Source organism: Falco punctatus (assembly GCF_963210335.1).
Source record: "Falco punctatus genome assembly, chromosome: 1".
Classification (NCBI taxonomy): Eukaryota; Metazoa; Chordata; class Aves; order Falconiformes; family Falconidae; genus Falco; species Falco punctatus.
In genome coordinates this window covers 86,073,031-86,099,720 of record NC_137580.1, presented here as the reverse complement: position 1 = coordinate 86,099,720, position 26,690 = coordinate 86,073,031, and the positions used below count along the sequence as shown (strand labels likewise).

Below are 26,690 nucleotides of genomic sequence, written 5' to 3'. Positions count from 1 at the left end.
TGTACATCAGTGGATGCAGGAGCTCTGAGCTCTGCTTTTCTTCTTGGCAAGAGCAACAAGTGTGCCAGGCCGAATTTAAAGGAAGAACACTTTTCCTCCAAAGAGGGGGGAGAGAAAGATGACAAAAAGGAGATTTCAAAGGGCCAGACCCTCTCTGATGGCTTTTCTAAGCTGGTGCTTTTACAGAGAGCGCACATACACTTGAACGGCACAGCAAGAACTATGCTGCTAGCCGCAGTTGGATCCTAGCTCTTCAGGGCTGCTCAGCAATATTGTTTGCTTTTAAGAAACTTTTATGTGAATGACAACAGAAGCTCCTGGCTCTGCAGTGCTCTGTATTGATTTTATGATGTGCCAGTTTGCAGGCATTTCATATAATGCAGACAAGAGGCATTTCACTGTCTGCAGGGTTAGACGCCCAGACCTTTCCCTCCACTAACTTAGGCTTCTTCTGCTTAAATTGCAGGAGAAATCCTTTTAGTGGGAGCAAGACTGTTACCATTTCCTGGCAAGCTGCTGAATGTGAATAGGTCACTTGATCTTGTACCTCCCGAAGTTAATGGTGAAAACATACTTGCTTTCAGTGACTGCAATATCATGCTTTTAGTGAGCGCACTGCTATTTCCTTTCACAGTACTTTCAAAGTCCCCATCACAGTAGTCCTTTGCCTTAACAGAGGAAGCAATGAATAGGTCTCCCACAGTGCTGCCAACATCTTCCCCGCCATGTGGTTGAAATTCTAGATGGTGCCAGGGCCTGTGAAAGCCAGCAGCTTTGGCCTGTGTGGTTCTGCTTCTGGCTAGGAACCCAGGGCACTTTTGTCTATCATCGTTCTGAGAGCTCACTTTGGACCAGTTCACATTTTTCTTTCATTTAAAGCAGCAGTTACAAATAACGGGACATTATTTAGCTCCTGGAAGAAGAGGGGATGCAAGACCATCAGATTTTTCCACAGCAAATCTGCCCTTTTCTTATTCCTTTAACTGGCTTCAGAGGAAACAGAGGGCACATTTTTTGCAAAATACTTGTCCTGTTTAATCCCTGCTGAGTTAGTTGTGGAGTCAAATGCCAGATCAAAAGGAGGCCCCAGCAAGTAAAAGTCACAGGGAAGTCTCCAGCTGCCAGGGTCTCTTCCAGGGACAGCTGTAGGCTAATGGATAAGCTATAAACAGGGCATTTAGGGCAGAAGTGACAATGGAATGGGGGCCAGCGTGAACAAAGGAAACTTTTTAAAAGGACGCAAAGATAGTGAAAGCTCAACAGCAGAGCCTGCCAGCTAAGCTGTCTTTGCCTCAGACAGAAAGGCCAAGGAGCCAGGGGCACACGGAGAGTTTCTGCTGCCGCAGGCAGAGGATCCTGCTCTGCCAGCAGGATGTGCTGCTTGCCGAAGGCTCAGAGCAGGGGATAGGTGTTCAGCTAGAACAACGTGCTGGGATGATTAGAAACATTTTTTTCAAGTCAGTTCTACCCCCAGCAGCTGTCATGAGCGTGGGGACAAAGAAGGGGAGAATGGCAAACTGTACATCAGTCCTTTGTTAATCTAAAGAAAGTCTGATGACTGTGGAATGCCACACTGGACAAATCATGCCCTGAAAAGGAAATTTTTTTTTGAAAACTTTGTTTTGAAGTCTTCTTATAGGAAGCTACAGTGTTCTCTCTAGAATCTCTCATCTGGTAAACTGCATCCAGGTCTCTTACCTGCTTCACGAGCACTCTCACAGTTCCAGCACACACTGCCTGTGGGTGGGTCTGTGTCCCTTTATCTGCCCACCAGCCAGCCCATCTCTCAACACCCTCCAGTGCATGCATGGCAGATCAGCCCTGGAAGAAGAAGGGAACCTACCTGCAGGGTGACCTGGTATCACGAGGCTGTTGGTAGGTAACGCTGGTGGAGGTGGCAGCGTGGGTGGGGTGGCGAACATGGCCGGATGGTGCTGGTGTTGGGTCTGCGATCTGAGAGAGAAGTGCGAGGTAGCAAGATTAGAGATGGAGAGGGGCAGAGCTGGGCCGGAGGAATGGTGTGGAGGAATCTGGGGAGAGAGGGGAAGGTGTTTTGGGAGGCTGATGCTTGTTGCACTGCTAGCACTGCTGCTCCGGCTGCAGAGAGAAAAACATGGGGGGGAAGAGGGGGGAGAGAGACAGAGAGAGAAAGAGTGTGTTACAACACGGGACTGACACAGTGCAAGAAATACATTACCAGAAACAACACACCTATGTAACACTGACCTCCCCAAGCTTATGTTTTTGTTTCTCTTAATGGCAGTGGAGACAGTAACAGATCTTAATGAACTTCTCCAACAGGGCAGGAAGGGGCTTGCGCTCTCTGGGGTGACGTTTCCTCTGGTGCTTCAGCGAGTTACAATCCTCAAGGGCTATCCATGAGATACTGAGGAAGGCTACAGAGACAGCTTGATTTTGCACCTTTATTTAGCCTCTGATGACCTTGCAGTGGCCATGCGTGTCCTTGTGATCCTATGACACAATTACTCTAATTCCTTTTTCTGTTACTCTGGGTTCACAGTCGCACGCTGTGAGTGACTTTGGGACCAAGTTTTATCTGCTGTGCATGCTGTAGTTACACTCATACAACCATGCAAACACACGCCACGTTAACAAATTTTTCTCATAATAATCCTGCATTTTACATCTTCTTCTATTATTATTACTCCACTGCAGGCGGTCTAAGTTTTGTGGAGTGAAAGGCACTATTACTGCAGTTAGTGTAATTCCCACAATATCAATTATTCGTGCAAACTAAACCTCAGATATCTTGATTCGTTTGAAATATTAATAATAATTGATACTACGGTGTCATTTACAGGGTAAAACCACAACAGAGCTTAAGTATGCAGGATACTATGAAACACACATTAATAGCAGCTCTCTGTATTCATATTTTGACCCTTGTGCAGCCAAATACTGTGTTTTAAATCCGTTTTCTCATCTTGTTTAAACTAGCCTAGTTCTGGTTTGGGAGGCAAGGCATGTTTCTATACAAAGAAAAAAATGTATCTTCAGCAAAAAGACTATACAGGTTCCAGTTGACTGGCTAAACTCTTCTCTAGAAACATTTTATCCACACTGTTTTCACCCATCCCACTTCCTGGATGGAGGCAATTTAAACACCGAAGATAAGCCTCCTGCTAGATCTGAACATGTCAGAGTGAAGCAGATTTCTCAGCCTACACGGGAGCCCTACTCTAAGCGACAAACATTTTCTGATATAGATATTCCTCTTTTGATGCTGGTAAACAAAAACCTGTGATAACTGCGAACAAACCTACTTCAACAGAGTCTTTCTGAATATGAAACAAGGGAGTTGCTCAAACTCAAACCACCTTAAATTTCTAAGGCAAGAACTAGCTGGTTCAGACAAGACAGTGCAAACTCCACTAGAAACTGGAACTAAAGGAACTTTACCCCACAGTTACACATGCCTTTGTCCCAGAAAGGGAGCATTTATCACCGTGTTTCAACTGCAGTTATCCACCACTGCTGGAAAATCCAGCCTGTGGAGTCAGCACAGGAAGTCCAAGACCTGAAATGCGGAGCATCTCACACAGACAGTAAGAGTGCTCTTGTCTCACTTCCCAGCAATTTCCATCCCATTTGAAACAAGCTTTAGCCCAGCAGTAGCATCAAGATGTCACAAGTATCCCTTTCCCCTACCTGATATTATTGAGTCCGTTGTGGGCCACCTGGTGATGCACTTGGTAATTGAGAGGTGGAGGGATGTGACTCGGAGGCTGGGTCCGAAGCTCAGGTATTAACTGAGGCTGCGACTGTGGCCGAGGTTGAGGTTGTGACTGTGGCCGAGGCTGCGGCTGAGGCGTGAGCCTTGGTGGTGCTGGTGCTGAAATCACTGGCTCCTTCTTCAACAGTGGGCTTGCTCTGGCACTTGACGTGGGCGCTGAGGAAGTAGAAGTCACAACGGCAGCTACTGGCTGGGGGCTGGGGATAGGCAGGGCGAAGGGCACGTCGGTGCTCAGTTCCCGGCTTCGCTCTAGCCCAGACACCTTTGGGACATTGGCTGCTTTTGCTTCTGGCTTGTCATTCAAGGTGGGACCTTATGGAGCAACGAGAAAAACAACAAAGTGCATACTGAAAGGGCTGCATTTGTTTCCCTTCTTGGTAGAACATATGCCTGAGAAAACACAAGTCATGTTTCAGCTCGTGGGAGCACCGTGGGAGCACTGCTGCTACACGATGGATGTGTGTTCGTGTGTTTGTCCTTCCGCTGTCCTTCACCGGCCAGTCTACAGAACTTGTTAGCACGTGTGTAAGAGACTTAGCTGTCATTAAATGAACAAGTACTACAAAGAACATACGGCCTTATGACTTCTACAGTGTCCCAAGGTTACGTACAGTAGGAGTATGAACGTGTCTCAAGTTACTGCTACAGTATTTCCTGCCCAATGTAAGTTTTAAGGCTGATAACGAACTCATGAACACAAGCCTCATCATCAAGACATATCATTTTCTCCACGCTCTTTCAAGGCAATCTACATTGTGTTTAGGCTCAACTCCAGGTACAGCACACCCTGACCCAAGCACTAATCATTAATGATAACCCCACCTGGCTTCTAGGGAGGAGGCTACCTGGGATCTTCCTGTAGCAAAGGATGGGGCAGTTCTGCAGCAAAGCCTTGATGCTGCTGTCCCATGGCCACACACTTGTGTGGAAGAACAGAACAGAGAAGGCCGGAAAGATCCAGTCAGAAGTGCAGTGAGCACCCAAGTGTAGTCCTGCTCACCCCAAGTATTGCACACACCTGTATGCACAGCAAGTGAAAACGATCAGGAACACTGTGACCTTGCAAAACGCACCTATGGTGAAAATTCCATTTAGAATTACTCCTTCTATGATATTAAGCTAAACAAAGCAGCCCAAAGGGTTAAAAGACTGGAAAGGAAAAAGAGAGGAAAGAGCAGGTGTTTCAGATCAAGCAGTATCCAAAAGGTCAAAGACAACTGAGGGGACCCATGTACCCACAATCACACGAAAAGCTGTTCATGGGTTACAAGATTGTTTCCTGTATTTCACATGCACACACAGCACTTCCAACTGATTTTTAGAACACATGCTTTTACTGTCCACCAAAACGTGTTGGGGGTTGTTTGTGTTTAGCCAGCTTGCAGACGTGCAAGAGATGCTACCTACACTCATTAACACGCTCCCAACACCCTCACACACAAATTCCACCTTTGAAATTTTCCCATCTCATCAAAGGACTGAGCCAGTTCCTGATGTAGGAGGTGTGGAAATAACACACAACGCACAGCGCGAGCTAATTCTGGCCACCAGACGCTCTAACCAGGCGTTTGTGAACACAGCCTATGCGAGGCCAGAGTCCTCACTGCTGCTGCTTCAATGGCTTGAGCAGCACCATGCTGGCGCTGGATGAGAGGCCAGTGATGAATAAGAGCCTGCAGCGCACCAGCTCACTCTCTGTACAGAAAATGCCCGCATGGTGCTGGCATCTCCTTCCAGGAGATACAAGGCAGTTTCCCACACTGCTTCTGGCTCTGCTTGCACTCTTACCATTGTACCATTTCCTTCATCAATCAATCAATCCATCACGACATACGTATAAATTCAGAATATGAAAAGAAGTTGAAGACGTGTGGCCTCAAACCCACAGATGACAGGAACAGAAGCCTTTCTAAACACCAGTGCTTTGGCTGGCAGCAAGTATGATCAACCCTGTACTTTCCAGCATCTTACACATCTTTACATGTTTGAAACAACGTCTAGAGGTCCTAAATCACTCCCTACAACAAATATAATTCTTATTCCAGTGAATTTCTTTTTTGAATATGAGTTAATGCATCACAGGTACCCTGGTTTTGAGATGTAACTAGACTTGGTTTCAATGTTTAGAGTGACAAAGAATTTATTTCTAAAATCAAATCCTCATCACTCTTGTGCACCATTATTTTTTATAATACCACCTATGTTTGTAAATAACCCTCAGATTTTGTTACTCACAATGAAAAAATTGTCACTGACTAGTCAAGCCAGGGGTCCCCATACCGTGAATATTGGAGGAAGTGCATTCACAGCGGCAGATCCCACTTTTTTTCAGGAGGTACCCATTAAAAGCAATTGGGTTTCATTCCTGAGCATAGGTTCCCTGAGAGCCTATTAGCTCTTTCCATCCAACAGGCCTCCTCCTACAGAGTTAAACATCATATTGTGTAATCATAGGCAATGTAGACTAATGGTGTGTATTCAAAACACACTGGCACCACAAAAGTTAGTTGAGTAAAAAGTCAATTAGATCCAAAACAAATCAATAAAGTCCTGCATTAAAAGCAGCTGTTTGACCACGTTTATGTACAACTATCGATTCCCTGTAGTTTCAGCATTAGTTCTCATTTGTAATTTTCTCAAAGCAAAAAGCTCATGCTCCCTTATTGACCAAACTGACCAGGCAGCCTGGTCATATTAGTTAGTACTAGGGGCGCATGACTGATTTGTGTTGCTAACTTGCATCTCCCAGGTTGCAGTACTGAAATATTTTTGTGTTTTGCTCCTGACAACAATAAAAATATCCATATGCCTCCCCGCCCTGCCCTGGAAAAGCTACAGGCATGACTGTGAGTATCTTCTTGCGTTTTGTAGCCATGCTGTGCAAAAGCAGAAGCCTTGAGAAGGGCAAGATACGGTGTGAATTCATGGGCAAGTGTGGAGAAGCATGTGAGACAGCAAAACGCTCCAGCCTTCTCAGCCACCACACGGGAAGGACGGTGGGTGAATCCTGGTGTTCTGGCGACTTTTCTGTTTCCCTTTCTAATGGCTGTGGTACAGTATGAGAGAGAAGCTGCTTCACATGGCTGACTTGAGGGTGGGCCGCAATGGGTGAAGGGAAGGGAACCCGTGTGAACAAAGGCAAGAAAAACCATGGAGAGAAATGACAGGAAGAAGCGACTGCAGGCACTGAGGCCTGCCTGATGTTTGAAAGTCAACTTTTCTGAAAAAGAAACTTTTCTCACACCTAGGTGTTTCACTTAAGTCTCTGGTAAAATGGATTTGGACAAAATGGAGAACAGATGCCCCGAAGGAAATATACCCATACATCTCACTACTCCAGAAAATGCAAAAGGCGCTCCTAAGCGAAGACTTAAGACCCTTCACTTCATCTGACTCCACGGAGGGCCACCCCGTGACTTACTTGTGCTTTGACACTGAAGAAAAGACATGGGTCTGGATTTGTTTCTTACCAACACTTACCTCTACCTGTTCAGTGCCTGTTTCCAATACCCAGTCACTAGTTAACCATATTCCAGAGATCTCCAGAAACCTGTGAATTTTGAGGCCATCTTCTCTGTGCAACCAAAGAAACACTGACTTTGAAGGATATAATTACCTGGTTTCTTAGGTACTTAGCAAGGTCCTTAGGATACCTATCACAAAAGCCTCCAGTTCAAGACTTTCTTCTCCATTCACATGGAAGTCTCTGAGCTACCTTCCCTGAAATCCCTCAGAAAGTTCATTTTAATGATTTTGACAAGAGATGTTGCCCATTCTCATCAGGATCTCACACTCTAGTTTCTCTGTATGATGCTGGAATACCCCACTGAAGGGAACTACACTCCTGTGCACCCAAGTTCCTTCCAACTGACCAGGCTGACTGCTGGTCACATACGGAAATATCCCAAGGAAAGAAAACAAATATTCCCTTTTTGCAAGTTGGATCATGTTTGACTGAGATCCTTTCAGAAATTTCTGTACTTCAGCTCCTATTCTAGCCCTTCTGAGCAGATGGACCCATGGAGCTGAGCACAACTGCCCTGACAAAAGAACAGACCTACCAGACCATACCACAATGTTCTAGAGGCAAAAATGTGTTTATTTTTACCAAGTCCTAGAGTAATTTTCATGCTTAATGATAACAGGCTGAGTCAATTTGCCTAAGACTTGACAGTCAGCTCCAATAATTCAACCTTAATTAAACCTGAACGCATGTCAGTTCAGCTCGTCCCTTCACAGGAAATCTGACATTTGCAATGATTCATGTTTCAGCCATGCTATGGGAAGGCTGGATCACATCTGCCATTCTCCACCATGCAGAGCACTACCCCTTTTCAGCATGCCAACTTTGTTTATGTTCTAACCAAACACTTTGGACTTCTTCCATTGAGAGGTTTTCTTAAATGAACAGACAGTGAAACATGTCTTGATCTCACGGGGATGAATGATGATTGAGTGCGAGAGATGAGGAAGAAAGGGCTGAAACTGCTCTAACAAGAGAAATAACAACAACCTGGGGTTAGTAATTCTTGCATCCTTGATCAGCTAGTTTTCCATTTGGAGCGCTCCAAAATATTAACGTCCCTGTGTCTTGGGCTACATCCCATTCCAATTTAACCTGGTAAAGATGCAAACTTTTAAAAACTTTAAAAACCACAGAGCTTTAGCTACTGCTGCTGTAAACCTGTAGAAACAAGAGTCGAAGCTTAAGGGAAACCCCAAAAACAACTACAGGTGAATTTGCTGCAAGAAGTGTGTTTCAGAAGGAGCTACCTGAACCTAAAAGACCATCAGCATGGATCCAATATGCAACCCCAGAGAATTCAAAATCTGTTATTAGGATAAACATGCACTGCCCATTCCCATGGCTGCACAGGCTGACATGCTCACCAGTGTTTAACTACACAGCATTGCAGGCTAAATACAATACTGAAAGTCCCAGACACAAATTAAACCTTTCTGTAACAGGAATTTGCTTTCAAGCTGATTAAGAGTAGCTCAAGTGCAAGGGATTAAACATGTAAAGGCTGCTTTGAGAGCTCCAATAAGCAGTTACCGTGTTATACAAACAGTACTTAGGGCAACAGCAGTTCTAGCCCTGCCTCCTGCTCTTTGCAAGCTGCTGGTTCCTGCTGAAAGGGGACTGTCAACACACGTACAATGTGATTGGAAATAATCTAATCTTGCTTGCACGCCTTTCCTTTGTCTCTTGAAAAAAAGAAAAGTGGAGTCATTCAGACGTCTTTCTGCAGTCTCCCTCATTGTATTCAAACAGCAAGGGTGATGGGGTGATGTGAGAAAGAAATTCCTCTCCTACATCCATCAATGACATCTTTAGCAATGGCAATTTCCCAAGAAACACAACCACCACCATCTGCAGCCTATCTATCCAGCCTATACACATCCTTGAAAACAGACACAGGCCAGGCTGGCTAGGATGAACTCTGCTCCCTATTATAATTCCAGCAAGAAACATTGCAAAAGCATCACCACAGGAATTACAGGGACGTATGTGGCAAGAAGCTGAGTATTTCAGAGTTGGTTGATGAGTCCCAGAGCCGAGTTTTGAACCATCAACACAGGGAATGAGTACTGAAGAGCAAAATTTTACAGCACTAGGTCAAAACAAATAAATAACTAAAGGAACATAGTCAGTGAACGTCAGTAATTTTTTTTTTTTAAATTGAGCTTTTAGAATGCTGCATAATGTATTGTGGATATGCAACAATATAAGCACAAGAGAGAATAAAGCATTTTGCATCGGCAGTGATAGCACTGACACTGGTAGAGTGCTTACAAGTGAAAATCAATATTTAAGTGCTAATTCTTTATCCCTAGCTGTTTTTTTGCTCTTATATAGATGGCTTTTTCATTGCGTTCTAGGAGGGTAGCACTGTTTAAGACATTAGATGATTAGCTTGGTCTGCAAAGGTAAGGCAAGCAAAGCTACAGCACAGAAGCCACCCAACATATGGGGCACCAAGTTCCTCCACCTATTTTAATGAAAATCAGCTTAAGGTAAGAAATAAAGACTTGGGAGTCACACATTGTCTGAAAGGCTCCATGGTGTGTAATGTGAACCATTGTTAACGTTGCCTTAAAGCAAAGGCCAAATTTCCAACCTGACAGCAGTGTACTGCACACGTTAGGTTGTGTCAAAAACATGTTCTCCTGCGGGATGGGCTGCTCGGAACATCACAGGCTCTGGTGGATTTCCCACAAACGGCTGCAGCGCTCCCAGGGAGGACAGCCCACCGATGCCAGCCCTGATGCGGGCACCCGGCCGAGGGCGTGCTGTGTGCAGGGCGAGGGTCTTTGTTCGCTCCCCGAGCGGGGCCGCTGCGGGAAGCTCCTTCCGCAACTTGCTCCGGATCCGGCCCCTATCACTCAGTTCATTTGTACAGAGCTGTCTGTCAAGTCAAATCGTCTTGCCACAATCTGAAACACCCTCCGAACAGCTGCCACTATCAATTACTCTCCCAGACAGCCCTGACTATCAGGAAGAGAACTGGAGCGAGCACTTGCCAGTTTTAATAAACTCTGTTGCCCAAGTCATTTAACCTGCTAGATTGCTGTATGCTGGGGCTGTAACGAGCCTTCAGCCTTTCAACCTAGAAGAAAGCAACAGTGGCAAAAAGCTGTCAGCTTGGTCTTCAGAATTAACTTCCAAGGGTGTCTTCCCCCCCCCCCCCCCCCCCCTTTCTGAAACACCCAAGTTTAAAAGATAAAAAATATCTTCAAGTCATTTTCATAACATCATGACAAGGGAAGCATCTCACGTTTTTAACACAAAGGCAGGGACTCCTGACAGCGAAGGGCTGTCATGCCCCACGATTCTCATGTGAGGAGCACACCTGAGCAGAGAGCTCCTCTCTCCCCCCACACCTGCATGGCCACGTCGCAGCACTCCCCGGTGCCTGCTCTGTCCACGCGTTGGCCACCCCTCCCCCCCAGTGACACTGATGCAGCCGAGGCTGGGGACGCCCCGACCACCCAACGATCTGCACCACCACTCCAGCCCTGTTCCTTACACTCCCAGTATGGTTATGGTTTCTCACCCAACAGAAAGGGCAAGCATGGCAAAATTGCATTTACTCCAGTATTTCCAGAACCAGTAAGAGAGATTTCCTAAAGAAACATTTCTTTCAAATTAGAACACTTCCATCCAGATGAGTGTTTTCAGTCTGTGGCTCACATATATATCTCGAGATGTCTGTGAATGTTAATTGAAAAGGTCTATTGTCATTGGGATTAATTTGCCATATAGGCATCTGTACTTGCACTAGAAAGCTTACTGGACTCTGCAAATCAAAAAGAAAATTCAGAACCACTACGCTAAATGTTTTCCTTCGCCAACTGTGTAGATTAAAGCCTTTGTTGTGAAAGCTTGCAGCACAGGAAGATCCAACCCCCTCTCCCAGAACCCGAGAGCAACAGCATTAAGACCTATGGACTGGATGCTGATTTGCTGCTTTATGGTTCTTTAATGGGATGTTTTATTCCTAGAGATTTGGGAGCTTTCCATGCTCTATCCAGGCATGTTAGCTGTAAGCGTGCATGATGACACTCCAAAGCTGCAGGAGCTGAATGAAAACGGGTGCCAAACACAAGGATTGGGGCCAGAGCATAAAGAAGAAGGATCACCATTCAAACTCCCCTGAAGTAAGTCACACTGCATTTTCCTAGCAACACTGCTTCTGGCAACATTTCAATGCAAAGCTGAAACTGGATTTGCAGCTAAAGCACTTACTGTGGATGCTGGCGTTGTAATGAGATTGAAAGTTTCATACAGGCTTTTAATCTAGGGCTGTAATGGTGGATCAAACGCTGCAGGGTTAAATCTCTTCAGCCTTGCTCCCAAGCAGATGCTGGGTGCCTAAAAACCAGTGACGCAGGAGCCACCCTGGCCATAAAATGTTACTAAAGCCTCTTGTAGTTACTTACTAAAGGTGTGTTTGTCTTGTCTTGTTCTGTTGGTGGTTTTGTTGTTTTTTTTTTTTTAATGTGCAATGGCATATTGTACACCTAATCTGAGTGACAGACAAGCAACAAGGTAAATAAGCTATTAGAAAGACATCCCCCAACCAGAAAGTAAGCAGAAATACTCAGCTCCAGATGTAAGCTTTTAAACAGACAAAACTGCTATATACCAAGGAATCTTATGATTTTAATTAGTCAAACAAGGGCAAATAATAAACCATCAACTACTACATTACAGGAGAAAATGTACTACTTTTGCTGTTTGAAATCCATATCGATTCCCATCTCGCCTGTGAGGGAGTTATTAATCACTCCAATTAAATCATGAACACAGGTCTTTACACTGAAATTGAACCCCCACCAATAGATCGATAACTCAAACCTCCAAGAGCAATTACTGCTCGGCATAATAGAGCAGCTTGTTACAGAGAGCTCCATGCAAACCACAATTCTCTCTGTCATATCTTTCACAGGCAGTGCAAACAAACTGCGGAAAAAAATTATAACTATTATTTTCAAAATAAACAGACATCTGCTTAGAGTTACCTAATCTCTCTCACATCACAGAGGCAGATCTGCCAAGGTCACATTGGAGACATGATTACATTTTTTCACAATTTGTTATTCTAGCAAAGCCCTGATAAGATTGAACTATTGAAGTTCACACTCTGGTTTAATTTCAAGAGGTTAAATGCCAAATCCTTTTCTTATTGCTACAAGGAAGGGATCTGCCAGGCTGCATAATACCCTGTGTGGGCTAAGACAACAATTTTGTTTCATCTGCAGAGTCTTATGAAGGTTTTGATTTTTTTTTTTTTTTAATGACATCAGAGAACTCCGAACTCCCAAAGAATCATTTAAAGTAAAATCAGAAAGTGAGACTGTTCTGGAGGAGGGCGAATGACCTTTAAGACCTTCCAGCCTGGAGAAGCTAAGTCAGCGGCTGGCTGAGAAAGCTCACTTGCTAACCAAAACCAGAAAAAGGCAAGAAAGAACATTCTCAAACACCAGATCATCTCTGCTGGGAACAGGAGATGATTACCCTAACCAGCCAAGCATACGCAGGGTCACAGAAATTCCCATCTCTGCCTTGGAAGACAACTGATGCTTGTCCTAACGCAAGGAAAAGAGGAACCGTCAGTGCTCAGGCTCTCTGAGTGCTGCCGTGCAGCTCAGCTCCCACGTCCTTTCCAGGTGAGAGCCGTATTCCTGCACGCATCCTTGCTTCTCATCGGCTGGCCCCTTCAAGCAGGCCCCAAAGCGCCATCCATCATCCTTCATTAGGGAAGCTATTGGCAACCAGTTAAGTGGTGATGGAGCCACACCACGGAGCTAATCAGGATGAGTTCATACCATACCCTGCAGCCTGCAGGCACTGGCTCCTCTCTACGATGGGTGTCACATTACTGCTCCTTCCCCTTGCCAGCTCTCTGTGGGATGTGTGGAACAGCCGTGGCCAAAGCTCAGCATACCCATGGAAAAATGACACCAACCCAGGCAATGCAAGCAAACAAGCAGGTAGAGGGGCAGTGGTGTGACTGGGACCACACTGTGGCTTTCCACTGCCAAACACGCAAGTAGCTTTTACAAAAAGGAGGGAGGGAGGGAGATTATCTATTCCCCACTGCAGCAGGGACAGAAAGAGTCCAAGCAACAGTCGTCTTCCTCCCCAAAGGTCGGAGATGGCAACTGGAGTTAGAAAGCTCAGATCGTGGAATGCGGTACGTGCTACTCCTGTGAACTACATCAGCTCAAAACCCAACGTCCTACACACATCTCCTGAAAGAGAGCTCATCTGTCTCTAGATGACCACTGGCATCAAATTCTGTGCTCGTGGTTGGCTTTCCTAACATCTTTATTGGAAACACAGAGGCACACGATAGACCTTTTAACACACACAGACACACAGACATCCTGCCCTACCCCCCCCCCAAATTCAGCCCCTGCATAGATGCATATCTGTTCAAGCTGGCTTTTCAGGGCAGGAGAGAACCCTATATAAACCAAAATTTTAAAGGGAAAGAACCCTTTTCATCTTCACCCCTTCCTGAGTCTATACATAAGGTTACAAAGAATCACGTCTCTCCACTTAAATCAAGGAGCGAGCATTACTCAGAGCAGAGAACTGCTGGTAACAAGCGTGTGGGATCCCCTTCCTGCAGAAGCCAAAGGCCAAGCTGCACATGCTCCATCAGGCCCCTCACTGGCACCATTCACCATTCAAAACCACTGAGCTTCGATGTAGAGTGGCAATGGGATCCAGATTTGCTTGAAACCCACCTGTGATGGCCCCGGCCTCAGCAGTGCCAGGCACAAAGCAGGAAGCGCTCGCAGACTTCGGCTAACGTCAGCAAGAGCAAGCGGTGGTTCACCTGAAGGCTACTGCAGGTTCTGCTAGAGGCAGACCCTGTCTCATGGAAATACGGTGGCATCAAGCTGGCTGTGTGGCCCAGGAAGCCTGTGAATGTCTTCTACAGGAGCAGGCGGGAGGGACGTGCAGCAAACACGGCTGCAGAGCGAACTTGTGGCTGTGGTGGAGAGAGAGGACTGAGGGTGCCACAGAAGGAACCTCACCTGTAGAGCTGTGCCAAAGCTAAGCCACCACACCTGCCTGCTCCCTGCACGCTCTGTGCCTACCAGCCCCGCTGGTTCAGCACGCTGTACTTTGTTTAGGAGGCTCTGTGCTGAACTCAGCCATTTAAATTTTCAGGGATAACAAAGACAACAGTAATAATTTCTAATGGATTTAAGACTGCGGTGCTCCCTGCTAGGTGTCAGAAGACTGCAGAAAAAGATCTACTGTACCTGTGCACAATCAGTATTTGAAAAGCCAGCGCTGCTCTTCTGGCTGAGCGAAGTCAGAATTGAAAGATATCAAAGGGCGGCAGACAGAACCACCTCGGTGACTTGACTAACAATACCTGATGTTATGGCTGGAGCTGTGAGAATGGAAAGTTCTGCTGCAAGGTTACTTAGTCTCTGCTAAACAGGAACTGAAAGAAGTTGACTGACCATACACATATTAGCAAAACCCTGCTTTTTTTTTTATTTTATTTGTTAAGTCCAGCCCTCACACTTCAGTAACTGTTGCCACATTACTACTAATATGCTTATGATCTGGGAAAGCAACGCTTGAGATTCAGTGCTTGTGGAGTGGGGCCAGCGCTTTCTAACCAGCAGCCTCCCACTGCCCTCCCTCCGCACGCCCAGGCACAAGGGAGCATCTTCCAGGCAGATCCCTCAGATTCAGCAGCAACACACTGCTACTCTAAACCAACATGTTCAGCTGTCACTAAATTGCCTCCATTTTGATGGCAGTTACACGGTAGCTTCTCTTCCCATTAACTTTATTGATAATCTAGGGTCAAGATGAAGAAAAAATGGAAGATTTTTCCTGCAAGCTCAGGAGCAAGAAAGTCTTCCACCTCACTCCTATTTACATGGTCAAAATCCAGCTCTAGAGCTGCTGGAATAGCATCTTAAGAAAAATTGAGATACTGAAATTATCAGACTGAATACATTCAGCATTTCAAGTCGCATCATAGATAATTAGAATATTTAAGGGACAAGTTGCAAGTTGTTAATCAGGGAGCATTTACTTGAATGGTGTGTGCCCTTTGGATTTGGTCCCTATGGCAACCAAGTAGTCACTCCAAAAGGATGTGCTGGAAGAAGCATGTCAGGAGCTGCCTCAACGGTTTAATTCAGAGAGTGAGCAATGAATAAATACAGCTACTGACAAGCACAGCACAGGCAAAAAAGGTCTGTAAACAGCATCAGGAAGCCACAGATGGCCTTTTGCTTTTTAAGATTGAAAAAGTCCACTCTTCCTTTAAACACACCCACCATAAAGATCAAGAAAACTGGGCTGTGTTCCACATGAGGTGTTCAATCACATGTATTAGTGACTAATAATGAAGTTTTACAATAGAGGAGCTTTTTTCTTCTGTTTCTAACTTGAGAAATTGCAACTGTGTTTCTGCTCCACCCATATTGCAAGATGTAGCATCACCATCTTCAGAAAAATCTTTTCACTCTCATCTGGCTCGACAGGAGACAAACTTTGAGAATGCAGCTGCATCTAACAGAAAGCTCTGCAGCATGCTCCAGAAGGAAAATGTGAGGGACGACCAGCTTTTCCTTCAAAACGGGAAGAGTGACTTGGTATACAGTAAGGATAGAACACTGCACTGCGGAAAGCAAACTCCTTCAGCATGATCTCAGAGCGTGTGAAATGCAGCTGTGAAGCTCCTTCCAGTTCTCTGCTTTAATGAAGTGCAAATTCTTGATTAGGCAGTAGAAATTTTGGAAATACATTGGTGCTGGATATGCTTGAGGATAACATAAGATCTGACATTTAGTAAGATCGAACGGATTAACACTGTATTGTATGTTGCAATGGAAGCACCCCCTCCTAATGAAAAGGTACTCTTGAATGTTTTCTTACATGAGGGTTTATGGTTTAAGGCTGTGGAAAGAAATCTTACAAGTCTGGAGGGTGCCGGATGGTGCATGGCTGCATGGACTGCTGCGATGCCAGCCTGAACGTGCAGAAAGCCTGAAACAATAACTCAAGACCTGTAAACCCAAATGCTTGCTCTACACTCCTCTTCCCGCTGGCTCCTTGTGGTCCCCTCACATCACTGGAGTGGCTCTGCAGTAACTGTCTGGCACAAGCACAACCATTTCTGCCAGGCTGCTGGGTGGAAGCCGTGTCTGCCGCTGCCGGTTGTCCAGGCCACGGAAGACACTTGCGATTCTGATGTCCACGAGGACTATCACCGTAGTGAGGGACGGTTATTCAGGAGAGCGTTCGTTGCCCTACTAATTGATGTATTTGGCTTTCCTGGTGACAGGAGTTTGCTGGGAGCCCAGCAGCACACGGCTCTGTCCTCTCCCACTTCCCAGGCAGAGGCACAACTCTCACAACCCCCACGTTACCCTCCGAGCTGGAACTGGGCAGGCACTGCCACAGCACTAACCTCCGTCCTAGGCAGCAAACAAGTACAGACTCAGATACCTGTAAGGATGATCACAGAAACAGTTTCATACAAAACTGCTGCACATTTTTATTTCAGTATTGGGTGAAAGAAAGAGACAAGTATCTGGGCTTAGCCTGCAGACACTTTTCCAAGACAGTAATTGCTGCATAATTCATATTCTTGTTTTCACATGTTTGCCATGTGTACCAACAATTCTATTGAATTCACTCTAAGTTTTTCCTTCAAGTCATCTCCATGTCATGGTTTTTCCAAACAGCAGAAACACAAACAAGCAGAAGCCCAGTGCTAAGCAGCAACTTGGGTTTGGCAAATTCCCGTAATCCCAGATTCCTGCACATTAGGAGGCAAAAGCGGGGTCCAAGCTAGCTCTTGAGAGTTTCCACTCCACATTAGCACAGCAGACGACATCTTTCACTCATTATATCTCTATTTCCCGGCAAGCAGTCCTCTCCAAAGTCAGAACCGAGCTTTTGCATCTCTACCCAAAGCCACCAGCTCCCCATCAACTCCAGCTCCCACAGGCTGGAGGAGTGCTGCCCTCTACATGAAGCAAGGCTCATACATCGCAAGTATTTGTGACTGATAGGAAATCTCAGCAGTTAGAAGTAATTTATAGCTTCCACACCAAAGAGGCTCACAAACAACTGACAGCGATGATGCAGGTCCTCAGCTCAGCCTTTCAGCAATGCTTTGAGGCAGCTTTTCTCATATTAAACTACCTGGAGATTAAATACCAGATCCCTGCAGAGAGGGGACTCCGTCTTTTAAGAAATGCATTTGTTCTGATGGACCCCAAATGGTTAATCAATCCAACGATTACTAATGAAATGCCTCATCTCTCAATGGGTAGAATCCAAGTTCTGGTGCCACTGGTTTTGTTTTTGAGGACACAATATGGTTTTGTTTTTGAGGACAACACTCCAAACTGCCAGCGGTTAGTTTCATGGAACCATCTCCTCCCACATTAACATATTAATTTGCAAAATCTATCACATATGTTGCATGCAAACTGGCTCAGAGTTTGACTCAGCTCTGACAGCATGAAAGCCTCTAGCCCAAATATCTGAAAGTAATAAATACCACACCATTCTCCTGATTCCTCATGCTAACAGTGAACTGACCTGTATTTACTTCGCACTATCAGTAGTGGGGTACCTACACAGATACGTAACCACAATTACAGACAAAACAGAAGGGGCATCAGTTTCTAACATGTCTCCATTTTAGCCTCCTCCTCCCTTGCCTTGAAGTAGGGATACTAATCCTAAATCTAGCATTTTGCCTTTCCACCCATTTTCTGCTGTAACAAGAAGGGAAATGGTAAGCCCCATTCAGCTCTTCGATGTGACTGTAACAAGGACCACAGATGATGCTGGAGGTCCAAGGACCCTTACGCCAGAGCGGTGCAGGAGTGGGACACTGCGAGCAAACCTGTCCAGCTGGGCTGCAGTGCATGTAACACCTCACAGCATCCTCGGCCCTCTGCCCTGCCTTCGTACTTCCATGGCCATGTCTGTTTTGCTTTTCTCGGGGGTGTAACAAAATTGTAACAGCACCTCTCCATGTTACACAGAGGCAAGGTGCTTGCTGCCAGAAGCTGGGAAACAGTACCACCGGTCCATGTCGGGGCGGTAGACAGGACTATCACACTACACACGCACGCACACATGCATGCATGCACAGACACACACACACAGACACACACACATGTGCACATGTGCACACACACGCACACACAGACACACACGCACACACCAAAAAGAAATGAGGCCAGGAGGGACAGAGCACCCATTATTTCATATATAGACAGGGAAAGCAAGGAAAATTACGGAATAATCCCTTGCAGACAGTAGGTGTTCCTGTGCTTTTAAGAAACCTTCTCCCCAGCCCTTTGTTTTGCAGGCAGGCTGGCTCGGAGCTGGGCCATTCCCGCAGACCCTGCGCTCCCGGGGCTGTCAGGCTGCCGGAGGCTCCCAGTGGCTGCTCTGAATGACTATACTTCTTCCCATTGATTTGTTAAGAGCAAAGCCAGGTTCCCCTTACGCTAGGTGCTGCACGCTTCTGAAAAATCCCAGTTGCTTCTAAGACCAAAGACAACCATGAGTGGGGGGAAGGAAGCACGGATATTCCCCATCCTGAATGGAAGAAAAAGGCACAGAGGGAGAAGCTGGCCCCTCTGATGCCACACCGCATCTCCAGGGACTAAAGCTTTCCTGCATCCACAAGATAAATCCACCTTCTCCTCCTCTTCCCGAGCAGCACAGAGCAACTCCCCCGTCACCAGCGCTGGATGCTGGTAAAGGTCTCCCCTTTCTTCCTTGTGCAAGGCATTTCCCACCCCTTCATTTCATAAATTACCAGAACAGACATTTAAATGTTCAAGAGTAATCTGAACAGAGTATTCATGCCTTGGGCATTTTTATGCTCTACAAGGAGAGAAACAAAAGGGCCTCATTTAATACCTCCCTACAGCATTCCCTGTTCTGGCTCTTCCCTTGTGGTTCTCCAGAGGCAAAGCCTCAGCGGTCCAGGCTCCTGCAATACCCCAGCCCTCCCTGCTCCCTTGTTAAGAGCAAGACGGGCTTCGAAAGGAAACCTCGCCGGCTGACTGGAAGAACAGGTGGTGGGAATCCTTGAAAGGAGAGAAAAATCATTTGTAACTAATAAAAGGATAAGAAAATTCTGATTCCTGTGGTTTTATTAAGCATCCACGGGAGTCATTTGGATGGCAGGCACATCTGCCGCTTCCGTGTGCCTTGGTGTCTCCCTCGGCACCCCAGCACCAGAGCTGTGGGGCACCTGCCCCCTCCCATGCCCGTGGTGCCAAGGAGCGGGGTGGCTCTGCCTGCTCTGTGGGGGGGTTACAAACGTCCTATCAGTCCCAGAGCCTGACGGGCCAGGCTAGGGGCTAAGGCTGTCTTCTGCCCTGGATTTTGAGATCTAGCTTTACAAAAGCAGCAGAAGCCTCTGCCTTCTCCAATATAAGGAAACCATCCAATGCTTGAACAAAGTGTTGTGCTAGATCAAAAAGCTGGACCTGCAACACTGTCCTTGGGGCTTTGCTTTTATTCTTTAACAAAACCCTCCCCTACAATAACTTTGTGATCCTTAGCCTTGGAGAGAATCATCACAACGTACTGAGGCTAACAATATAACTTGATCTCTTGCCTTTTAATGGACATGTAAAGAAGTCTAACTAGGAAAAGACCTCCAGGGTGCAGCTGGCAAAAGCTGGGTTTGCTGTGTGGCACCTGGAGACAGCAGCTCTCCTAGAAGGCTGGGAAAGAACTGCAGCCCTGGGACAGCAGCTTGCTCCCACCACCCCTCTCCAGCTGTGCCATCTGCCCTTCTTCTTCCCCTATCGTCAAAACTGAAGAAGGGAGAGGTGACAAGCTGGAAAGACACAGCCAAGACTTGAGAGCGAGAATTCGAAGCACCCCTGCCATGCTCCGAAGTGCTGTTACGGCTGCTCCCTGTGTGCAGGGAATTAGGATATGGTCCCCAACCCAGACCCAAGCCAAGGAGGCAGAGGAACTGATGTGCTTTCTGCGGAGACCTCAGGTACTGCTCCTTCTCTGTATTAGTTGGCAAGCACAAGGTACAGAAACACCCATGGCTAAGAGCAAATGCTGGAATCCAGGTTTATCTGGATGTGATCTAAGGGGCGCTCCACTGGATGTGGCCAATGCAGTTGTTTGTTCAAGAGTTAAAAGGAAGGGATATTTCTTCCTATGGAGCAGGACCAGGAAATTAAACCTGGACTGGACTCAGACCTCCCTCCTTTCTCATATGGGTTTCTCTCAAAGAGGGTGCGGTGGTGGGCTTGAATATTCTCCAAATGTGACTTCCCTTTCCTCCACAAGTAATTACAGACAAATAGGTCTGAAGTCCCTGCAGTCTTCTGCAGATATGCCTCATTCTGGAGCTCCGGGCTTCTCTCCATTTCTTTGTTTCTACGTATCAATTTTGCCTGTTCACAACCTGCGCTGAGGTCACTTCAAGACGCCATGTGCCCACCCTTCCCCGTGCGCAGCAGCTGGCTATGTCTGCATGTACGTCTGGTGACATGCTATCTATCACTGAACAGTTTTCCAGCAGCTAGTCCCACAGCAGTGCCAGAAAGTCTATTTAGTCTGTAAGGCTACAAAACCTGGCATACGCCTTTACAGTCTGAAACACCACTGCAGCATTTACATCCCTTCCAAAGAACCACAGAAACATGTATCACTATATGGTCAGCCTCTACTAGTCACATACCAGCACTGGCATCCTGGAGACGGACTGTATCACAAACAAGAGCCCACCTCAAGTACCTCTAGGGTATTCAGCATGTTGTGGCTGCACCAAATTAGTTTCTGACAAGAAAAGAGAACACTTTCTTCAATCATGCTGTAGAAATATTTTCCTTACGGCCAAACTTCAGAAATATTCAACACCCGATATTGAGGTTGGTTTTTCTAAGAGCTAAGGATCATAAAGTAGCCACGTGTTTAAACAAGAGGTCATTATCCACCAGCTCCAGGGTTCAGTGCAAGCTTCTAAGCAAAGAGCAATTTGAAAATAGAGCTGTTAAAGCACTAACAGTAATTTAGAGTAGTTTAAGTTTCTGTTTTACTGATTTTTCTGGCTAAGATTCATAGGGCTATCAAATTTGCATCTGGGTATCTTGTTGAAGGGTGTAAAGTCAATAATCTAACAGGTCCATTTTCTTTCTCTTTACTGCCGCAATCATGTGGCTTCATAGATACTGAGCCCTGAAGGCAAAGGACATGAGGACGGTGCCCTATGGCGGCCGGCAGCCCCTGTGCTGGGTGCACTACAGCTCAGCCCAACAGAGCTGCGAAACAGCCACCACAAGGAGCGGTTTCTACGCAAGATGCCGCACCACCAAAGGTTTAATACGAACTTACTGGTTCTCAAAACAATATACGAAGGGAGAAGATTCTTCAAAGGTGCGAAGTCAGCAATGATTAAGTGAGGGTTTGACCCACACCTTTAAATGCCTTGTAACCACACAGCTCACCTGCACCGTAACCTGGAAGCTTTTCAGGACCAACAACGGTAGCAAATAACATTTGTTATTTAAAGACACGTGCTCTTACTTTAACTCTTTGCAGAGAAACCTGCTTTACCCAATACCAACCTCCTCGGTCTCTCCAGCTTCACGTACCCAACGAAGTAAGAAGAGAAGCTCTTCCACACCCACCCTCCTCCTCCTCTTCTCCCCCTCTGGACAGCGCATCATTTTCAGCATCGGTTTGTGCTGCACTCAGCGCTCCACGCTGCCAGACTGGTCAAACCAGTCAGATGGAAGGAAAGACGTCTTCCCATCCCCACCTCTGGAAAGACGCAGATGTGGTAGGAAAAGCCCTGCAAACTCCTCTCGTTGCCTTTGAAACCCGAGGAGAACAGATGAGCAGCACATTTGAAATTAATTACAGCAAAACCTACTGCATTGTTCTCTCCTCCCCTTCCTTTTTCCCCGATCCCCTCATCGCAGAGCTTTCGCTGAAACCTCTGTGGCGTGTATATTTTCCTAAAGTTGCCAGGGCCAAAACGGTACAGCTGAGACATTCACAGAAGTCAAAGAAAGTGCAGACCCAGGTTAGTGCACAGGGGTACAATAGTTCCTTAAGAGCGAGCACCTCCCCCGCCACCCCACCCCCCCGCCTCCTCCCAAACCTTCCGTCTCTAATGAACCTTTGGTGTCTGTCCACAAAAAACAAACATCAATCAGGCAACAGGCTGTTCCTTTTCCCCTGTTGCTAGTCTGAAATAACAGTCATCCCCCGCTGGGCTGGGAACGCCACTTCCCTCTCCAGCACACATACGGGATAATAAGGGGGAGGCGAAGGAGGGAGGAAAACCCGCTCCGAGGTGCCAGAATACACAGCGAACCGTGCCTTTCAGAGCCAGAGAAAACTTGGGAACACAACAGCTTTTGATTCCTCCTGCCCCACTGGGTACGTTAATTATTTAATAGTTGGCTTGTGAGTTGGTGGTGGTGGCAGGAACAGGGTGGAAGGGAAATCAGGCTTTTCCCCTGCCTGCCCCCCGTCCCCTCCCCGCGCTGGCAGAACGTGTGTGCTCTCACACGCGTGTGCGCGAGGCTGCAGGCACGCCTGGGGGCTGCCCTGAGCTGTGTCCTCCCGCTGCCGCTCTCACAAGACTCTCCTTGTTGGCTACGGACAGCATGGGACGGCATCTGGATCAAATGAGTTATGGGGCAAAGAAACGCACCCCTGTCTGCTCTCTGCTTGGAGGCTGATGTTTTTGACGTATTATGCTTGGGGGAAGGGCACTTTGGAGTTTATATTGGATTTCAACAGAGCTGGAAACAGAGCTGCAAATCAAACAGAGATCGGCTTATGATTTGCAACCAGGGCTTTCTAGGTGTCTGAAGCAACAGTTTGGAAGGAGAGCAGGGAAAAGGAGAATGTAACTACATCTCATTTGGATGGAGAGGACTCACAGATGTTAGGAATATTTTTGATCAACAGCTTTCCTGGCACTGCTCGTGGTGGAATCCACAACCTTGACGGCTAGCTGAGTAAGAAAGTGCTGGCAAGCTCCTGCCTGCATGCAGGCAATTTGCAATGCTGCCAGTCAATATTTCAGTGAAAACAAAATTGCAGGGATCATATTAAAAGAGGGGAAAAGGGAAAATAAAACAAAACAAAAAACAGCCTTCCCTTTTAAGAGAAACTCTGATATGACCTGATGGGAAAGACCCTCCCAAATCAAAACGCACTCTTTGTTTAAAATTAACACACTGTGGTGGGAGTCCTGCCGTGAGCACGCAAAGACAAGCCCGCCAGCAGCAACAGAAGCAGACTCAGCAAGAAGTGGCTTTACACGGGGACACCTGGGTGGCAAGTTTAGTACTGGCCTGCAGGAAATGATGCAGAAAGAGGTTTATAGTTGTGTCCATTTGCTGGAGGAAATGTATGCAGCAGGCATGGGTCTGAGCCAAAAACCTGGACCCGGTCCTCTTCAACTGTTGGAGGAGAGGGGAAGGGACGAGAGCAAAGGAGAGCTTCTGTAGCAGTATTTTCAAAATCTGGGTCTAGATGTAGCCACGCTGGCCTATTCCTAGTTGAAAACAATGGTATTCTTGGGGGAGACTGCAAGTGGTGTAGCCCAGGCAGTATTTTTCACTGGACCAGTCTTGAGATGACTGACAGGCCCTCATAGGCATCTTAGGCTCCTGGTACAGCTCACACCACCATCTGGAGTGTCTGAACTACTCCCACCTGCACGGCTTGCAAGAAGGTGCTCTGCTGCTCACAGCCACTGGAATCAAGCCCTTTTCTGCCCTGGCCTCAGGACTATAAGCTTGGCTGACTATGCTGCCACTGTCAGTGGGGAGTCCTCAGACGTCTAAGGCTGCTTTACAGCGTGTACTGCTGGAATGACATAAAGGGTCCAGAGACTGGCCTGTAACGCAGAAATATTTCAGGCCAAAAGGTACATTATGCTCAGAGAATTTTTTCGTTGATCCAGTGAAAGGTATAAAATGATCTGCTCCACTTTGGTTATTAAATTGATCAGTACAGAACGTGATGGACATATTCTAGTTGTTGGTTTCAAGTTTCTAGCTCAGACCGGTTCAATAAATAGAAATAATGACAACGTTCATTATTGTATAAACTTTCAATGCTCATACTGTAAATTTCTTCCTCCAGCCACTAAGCCTGTATTAAATCAAGTTGTCTCTGCAGACCTTGTACCGTGAGCGCCTCTCGCTGTGCCCAAAGAAGGCCAGCCACGTAGGAAAGCAACTGGCTGGGGACAGCTTAGCTGTCTGGAAGCCAGATCACGCAGTACTGAGAAAATTAAAATGTTAGCTGCTTCTTCCAACAAGGCTGGCCCTTTTCTGCCACCCTGCTTTGTGGATAGCTTCCCAGGGAGCAGGCTCTGGCTTTGCTTTTGCAGCTTAACATTCATAAGTCAATGCAGTTTGAGGTGGGTTTGCACACTCTGACGTGATCTCTGGCCGTGCTGCCTGGTCCTACACTTACCAAGATGTCACAAGGACTCGTGGACCTGAAGGGACAAACTTCTTCCATGGGTTTCACACCGCAAGACAAGGAGTGTTCAGGAGAAAGTCTCTCTCAAAACTGGTCACCAATAAATAAGGAAATATAGAATAAACTAAGTAGATATCATCAGCAGATGCAGGTTCATAGACGTCTGCTTATTACCAAACCTCACTCCAGCTGAGACTTAAATAGCCTCCTTTATGCAAAACGGGAGAGGGAGCGGAACTGAAGGAAACTGGCAATTACACAATTTTATTTCCCTCCTAGCCCATTTGCTTTTCATCAGGTGGCTCTGCGCTCGCATACGCAAGGCACTTGTGAGTGCTAAGTTAAGCACAAAGCCAGCTTGATACTTTCCTTTCACTGGGAGGAAGACACTGCATGCTTTTCTGGATGCAGTGGAAAAGCACAGTGAACACATTATTTCATATTGTTTTGAAAGCAACAGGAGTGCCTGAGAAACAGGGACTTCGAGGCTGCGCTCTCCCTTTTCCAGTGCTGCAGCCTCTCCTGAACACAATAGTGCTCAGAAACAGATGCTGGGGTCTAAGCTTAACCTCACACCATGATTTATCTGTATAAATCCGTCTGCAATCTACTTCCTCACCTTTGAAAACAAACTCCTCCTTTCTAAAATCTCCACCCAAATTAGCGGGTTGCCTGGTGAAGAACCCACCACCCCACAGTGCCAGATGATGTACTTGGATGCAATGAGGCTTCCCCAGGTTTCCCACTCACCTTGCTGATACCTTTTGAGAACGTATCTCCAACAGGGCAAAAAGCTAATGTCCATTTCATTGGAGAGAGATCTGGAAGTCTGACTGTTCCCTTATGGATAAGCCTTAAAGAATTTATTAGTGATGAAACCAATATGTTTCTTCAGAAACTTAACAGAGTTCCATAAAAATTACTTCAATCACTTTTAAAATTTAACAGCGAACGAGAACCTTTCCACAGGCTTTTTGAACTGTCCGACAGAATCCCAGTGTGGGGATATAATTCTGCAGTAAATTTTGCAGGACGGTTAAAAAAAATATATAGAAAGATTTTAATTTCCTATTACCTCCTGTAAGACTCTGACATCAATTTAAAGCAAATAAATGAACGAAAAAGCACCGCAGTCACTTTTCTGTCCCAGTGATTTACAAGAAAATATTTACTGTTTGGAAAAAACCCCAACAAACCAGAACAAGTATCCTTTTCAGAAACACAGACACACAAACACAAGCACTATGCCAAGTCCTGCTCTCTTATACATTGGTGTAAACCCAAATAAATACCGTGAATTCAATGGAGTCAGTATGGCTTTACCTGGCTGAACCGAGCGCGAGAGCAGCAGAGATGGAAGGAAAGCCTCACGCTGCGAGTCCCCGGGCAGCTCAGCAGCAACATTAACAGGCTCCACGGGGAACTGTGTTCAGCCCTTGTTAGCAGGAAGGATGGTCAGCGAAGCACGGAGGTGAGAGAAGTGGCGAGCACATGCGTGCAGGGCTTGCGCCGTTATTAAAGGAGAAAACAGCAGGAGCCCCGTGGGCTGAAAGCAAGCCCCGAACCTGGCCTCCTTCCTCCCCTCCCGTGGGACAGGGCTGGAGAGCTACATCACTTACAGCAGCGATTTCAAACGAAGCTAACATAGATCTATATATCTCTATTAAAAAAAAAAACAACCACCAACCAGAAAACCAACCACCACCAAAAAGCCTGCAAACAGCAACACAGCATGGGCTACTGCTGCTGGCCACACAGGCTGGCTGGGCCAGCAGGGTCCTGCTCATCAGCCACGTGTCCCTGTCCCTGCCCCGGGAGGAAGGCCTCAGCATCGGCGGGGGGTGGTGGTGGTGGGGGTGAGCGAGAGGAGAGGGAGGAGGAGTGCGATGCTGACAGCATCCTCTTTCCTTGAAGGCTCTGCTG

At 46.5% G+C, this 26,690-nt stretch overlaps 1 protein-coding gene across 20 annotated transcripts in view; it reads right to left on the bottom strand.

Annotated features, from left to right (window-relative positions):
- The window catches only part of FBRSL1 (fibrosin like 1), a 547,777-nt gene that overhangs the window by 24,864 nt on the left and 496,223 nt on the right, over positions 1–26,690 (bottom strand). For 18 of the 20 annotated variants that reach the window (XM_080373488.1, XM_080373505.1, XM_080373495.1 and 15 more), the window contains 2 exons: positions 3,670–4,066; positions 1,844–2,097 (listed from right to left, as the gene is read on the bottom strand). In XM_080373488.1, the coding sequence (XP_080229614.1) occupies positions 1,844–2,097; positions 3,670–4,066 (651 nt within the window). The remainder of the gene's footprint in view (positions 1–1,843; positions 2,098–3,669; positions 4,067–26,690) is intronic. The other 2 variants (XM_080373496.1, XM_080373493.1) reach the window with 1 other exon arrangement.